The sequence below is a fragment of the Penaeus chinensis genome, chromosome 40 (genome assembly GCF_019202785.1).
Source record: "Penaeus chinensis breed Huanghai No. 1 chromosome 40, ASM1920278v2, whole genome shotgun sequence".
Lineage (NCBI taxonomy): Eukaryota > Metazoa > Arthropoda > Malacostraca > Decapoda > Penaeidae > Penaeus > Penaeus chinensis.
This window is the reverse complement of record NC_061858.1, coordinates 1,034,780-1,039,779: the sequence shown is the minus strand read 5'-3', so window position 1 is coordinate 1,039,779 and position 5,000 is coordinate 1,034,780. Positions and strand designations below refer to the sequence as shown.

At 41.4% G+C, this 5,000-nt stretch overlaps 1 protein-coding gene across 1 annotated transcript in view; it reads right to left on the bottom strand.

The window, feature by feature from the left end:
• Nucleotides 1-3,521: 3,521 nt before the first annotated feature.
• Nucleotides 3,522-5,000, bottom strand: part of LOC125047227 (cell division protein ZipA-like) — a 2,282-nt gene continuing 803 nt past the window's right edge. The window contains exons 2-3 of the mRNA XM_047645429.1: nt 4,849-5,000; nt 3,522-4,691 (exon numbers count right to left, since the gene is read on the bottom strand). The exon at nt 4,849-5,000 is cut by the window's right edge and continues 68 nt beyond it. Coding sequence (XP_047501385.1) covers nt 4,384-4,691; nt 4,849-5,000 — 460 coding nt within the window. The 3' untranslated portion in view covers nt 3,522-4,383. The remainder of the gene's footprint in view (nt 4,692-4,848) is intronic.

Here is a 5,000-nt window from a genome sequence, read left to right as displayed (position 1 = left end):
GGTCATCCTTAGCCTACGACCAGCACTTTACACCAATGCTGCCTTTGGTGTTATCGTCTGATGAGGAATCTCTCTCTCTCTCTCTTTCTCTCTCTCTCTCTCTCTCTCTCTCTCTCTCTCTCTCTCTCTCACTCTTTATCTCTCTCTCTCTCTCTCTCTCTCTCTCTCTCTCTCTCTCTCTCTCTCTCTCTCTCTCTCTCTCTCTCTCTCTATCTCTCTCTTTCTCTCTCTCTCTCTCTCTCTCTCTCTCTCTCTCTCTCTCCCTCTCTCTCTCTCTCTCTCTCTCTCTCTCTCTCTCTCTCTCTCTCTCTCTCTCCCCCTCTCTTTCTCTCTCTCCATCTCTCTCTTTCTCTCTCTCTCTCTCTCTCTTTTTCTCTCTCTGTCTCTCTCTCTCTCTCTCTCTCTCTCTCTCTCTCTCTCTCTCTCTCTCTGTCTCTCTGTCTCTCTCTCTCTCTCTCTCTCTCTCTCTCTCTCTCTCTCTATCTATCTATCTATCTATATATATATATATATATATATATATATATATGTATATATACACATATATATATCACCGAAAGTGGGAAATTAGACAAAATAGGGAAATCCTAAACGTCCTTGCCTCAAATGAGGCAAATGAGGAAGCCCTTAGAAAGAGACTAGCACGCAATGGGACCTCATAACCATTTCCTCACAGATATTGAAAACGCGGAAGCCAGAATGGTGCGGATAATGTTCCTCGTTTATCAGGCCTTGCAAAGATGATCTTGCGAGGAACTGTCCATTCGCGAAAAAGGAAGACAGAAGAAAAAGAAGAGGTAGGAAGATAACATCAAAGACTGGGCAAGCAGGAATTCGGAGAAGATAGAGAGAGTTTGCGAAGGTCGGTGTTTGGATCCTCGATTTTGCCTAAAAATATTCTTACAATGGATATGATATGATATAGAGAGATCTTAAGCCTATATACCAACCATGAGACAAACGAGGTCCTTAGAGAGACCAATTTGACCTCATGACGATTTGGAAGCACTTGAAGACAGAGAGAGGTGGAGAAGGGTGTTTGGGTCCTCGACTGTGCCTGGAAGACCCCCGCAGAAGATAAGAGAGAGAAGTTATTAGTGCCATTATCTTTTTTTCTGTTGAGCATTCCTTTATCTTTCACAGTTACTCCAATAGCAGAAGATAAGGGATAGGTGATAAGTGATTTGTGTATTATTATTATTCTTTCTACTGAGTCAGAATTCCTTTATCTTCTATATTTACTCCATTAATGTGGATATTAGTGCTTGCACTGATCTGTGTAATCCCACATAGTGACTTCCAGTTTCTAAGGACCTTTATTTTATCTTCCATTTGCAAGACATTCTATTTTCATTTCCATTTATATCTCTGTCTTTAATTACCCAAATTCTTCTCCTTTTTTAATCTATCTATATATCTTTTAGTACCCGATAACCGAATGTTCTCATGGGGATTACTATTATGCAAGTTACATATTTTTTGTCGAGTTTCAGGGGCTTGAGTGTCCTTTAACCTTCTTGGTCTGTGCTCCTTCGTCATCTTGCTTCTCCGTTTGCAAGCTCATTTTCAAAGGGCGTTTATTTATTTATTTTATTTATTCTTTAAGTTTTTTGTTTATTTCTTTATAGACTTTTCATGTTATCTTTTATTATATATATATATATATATATATATATATATATATGTGTGTATTTCATTTATCCTTATTTTGTTTCATTTGTCTTCTATTTTTGTTTTCATTTAATTACTCTTTGGAAAATGCATAATATCAAACAAGATGAAATTGTTTATACCTGTACATCCAACCGCTTCACATATACAGGTGGCATTTTCTCAAATATCATCACATTTCAATACGTCATTTTTCATCTAGTATAATGATGAACAGTAGCAAGAATCTGTACGTTATTTGGAAGAATGGCATTGAGAGTTTTTTCTACCAGGAACAGGGAGGTCTTGACACTCTGATCCCATGGTATTTCCAAAATGTCATATAGTTATTCCGTTTCTGTTCCTCTCTAACTCTCTCTCTTTCTCTCTACTCCCCCCCCTCTCTCTCTGTGTTCTCTTATATGCCATCTATCTATCTATATCTACTTGCTAATATATTCACACACATGATCAAAAGTTCGCCTTCACTCCAGCTTGGCATATGTTTATACACGTCGTCCATAGATGGCGCAGTATTCGTCGTGTCTAAAGTGAGGGAAGGGAAGGAAAGGGGGAAAGAAAGAGGGGGAATTGGAAGGGAGAAAGGTAGGGAAGAGGGAAGAAGGAAGAGGGAGGGGAAGGAAAGGGAAAGAGGAAGGGAAGGGGGAAGGGATGGGAAGGAGAAGCGGGGAGGGGGAGGGAAAGTAACAAAAATGGGTTGTTGCTTCCCTCCCTCCTCCTCGTCTGCCATTTACTTTGGACGTGACGAATACTTCACCATCTAAGGACGTGGACAAATATATGCCAAGCTGTGAATGTAGGCGGACTTCTGTCCGTGAGTGTACATGCATATAAATTGTGTGTATAAGGCTGTGTGTATATGCATACATTATATACATGTATGTAAATGCTCACACACACACACACACACACACACACACACACACACACACACACACACACACACACACACACACACACACACACACACACACACATATATATATACATATATATGTATATATATATATATATATTCTGAATGTCAGTATACATATCATGTATGTATTTATTCATATAGAGGTGACATAGATCAGTGGTACACCGCTGGCTTTGCAATCGCAAGGTCCTGGGTTCGTGCCCGGTCGCCCCTCTCAGTCGACTCAGCTATGAATACTAGCATGCTGATTTGATCGTGTTGGGGTTAAAGTCGGGGCAGAAAGGAACTGGCCACCCTACAGCATTATCCCGCGGTTTAGTAAGCACGGTCCTCTACGAACATGTGCCTTACGTCCACTTAAATATGGGACTAACTTTGATATATACATATAGGCCTACCTGTAGATAGCTTACATGAGGGTATATCTGATCAAAGGTGTTCTCAGACGAATTGCCTGAAATATGTTTATTAAAAGTTTTGTCTAAATTTTCATTTATAACAATGTCATCACGTTAATGCTCTATGTCTCGTGATTGGAGTGTATTAACGTGAATATGTTGATGCTTACGGAATAGTTAAACGTTTGAATACATTTTCGGCCAGTTATTCTGAGAACACGCATATCTTCATATCACCTACTCTGTTCCTTGTTTTATTTGCAGTGTTTTGGATTTCAAAATAATCTGTAGTGCAGTCAGTACATAGCATAGCATAGAGATATAACCTATGACATATGTTCCATTCAATCAAATAATACAATTTTTTACCATTTCCTTTCATCACGTACTTAACAAAAGCAATATTTAAAAAGGTACAGTAGTGGACACAAGCTTCGAAACCCTCCTTATATAAACAAGAGTTAAGATCTTGATGACTACGTTACAGACATGAGGATAAAGGGCTGATAAATTTGTGGAAGAAAATGAAGACATAATCTTTATAGTTTATTAAAACATCTTTTTTTATACAAAAATATACAAAGAACTTACTGAAAAACATCCAGTAATTGTCGAACTACTGTTGCGGAACGAACAGAAAATCAACATAAGGCAACCAGCTAACAAGCAATGCAACACCTTGATCATCTTCTCCCATATTGTTTTTCATTTCTTGATAATTTTACCTCGGCTACAACTTTACTTACGAGCTGCGAGTTCTTCATCAATTTCATTAGATTCGTATTAGATATATGAATTGCTATTTTTACAAATGACTTGATTCATTCCAAAGCATTTTTTTTTCTTCGAAAATTGTAATTTACTTATTTAAAATCGTCAAAAGTATTAATCTTTAGTGTATACCACCAACTGTATTAAAAATCACTAATAATTTACAAAATATAAGACTTACCCCCAAATTCCTAAATACGTTACATAAACCCTTTAATTAACGCATTTGTCTCTGAGAAAAAGCAGCCAGTAGAGTTGTAGCACGAAGTGAAATATGATTTGGCAGACAACTGAGCGACGAAGATGAGGCGACGCAGACACGCGGTTTACAATCTCACGTTCGCTGGTCTTGCGTGGGCGGAGGCAGAATGAGGAGGCGTAAGGGACTTCGACGGAGCGTAGTCTCTTCCCTTGGGATGCTTGGGTGAAATGGAGGCGAGAGAGACGCGAAGAGAAGTGGGGATTACGAAGAGGAGGTGGTAGGAAGGAAGACCGAGACGAGCGAGTCTGAGGTAGCTAAGATCGGAACTGTAGTAGGAATTTAGATAAAGGGGAAGGAAGAGAAAGTCTCAGAGGATGAAGAACTGGAAACAAAGGAAGGAGTGTTGGGTCTTCAGGCTCCTCTTACGCGGCGGTGAACTTGAAGCGATGGCCCAAACCCTGGCGGGAGAATTCGAGGTTGGCGGGGTAGTCGAAGAGGTTCTGAGGTCCTGGGGTGGTGGTGGTGATGGGGTTGAAGGTCGGGACGTGGACGGGGTTGTGGTGGACGGGGTTGTGGTGGACGGGCTGGCGCAGCACGGGGCGAGGGGGAGGCGCGGGGAGAGGCTGGGGAGCGGGTTGGGGCGCTGGCTGGAACTGCGGCTGGGGTTGGGCGACGGGGGTGGGGGCGTGGTGGTTGGAATTGGTTATCCTGAAGCCGATGCCGGGGCCAGCTGAGGAGGAGAGCGCGTCATGATTTATGGTCATGTTCCAAAAGGAACCACCAAAACTACATATCAACAAAACTTACAGAAATATCAAATAAACCTTTACCTATCGCCTTCAGTAACACGCAAACAAAGCAAAACTCAATCAGAGGAACTCAAGTACCTTCGAACTCGGTGCGGAGGATCTGGCCGCCATCAGAAGGGTATTCCCAGTAGCCGCGCCTCACTCCATGGGCGTCGGTCTCCTCGAAGTACTTAATGCCGTCCTCCTGATCACGGAAGTTCCCGAAGGTGCTGCCCTCTTGATAGCGCTTG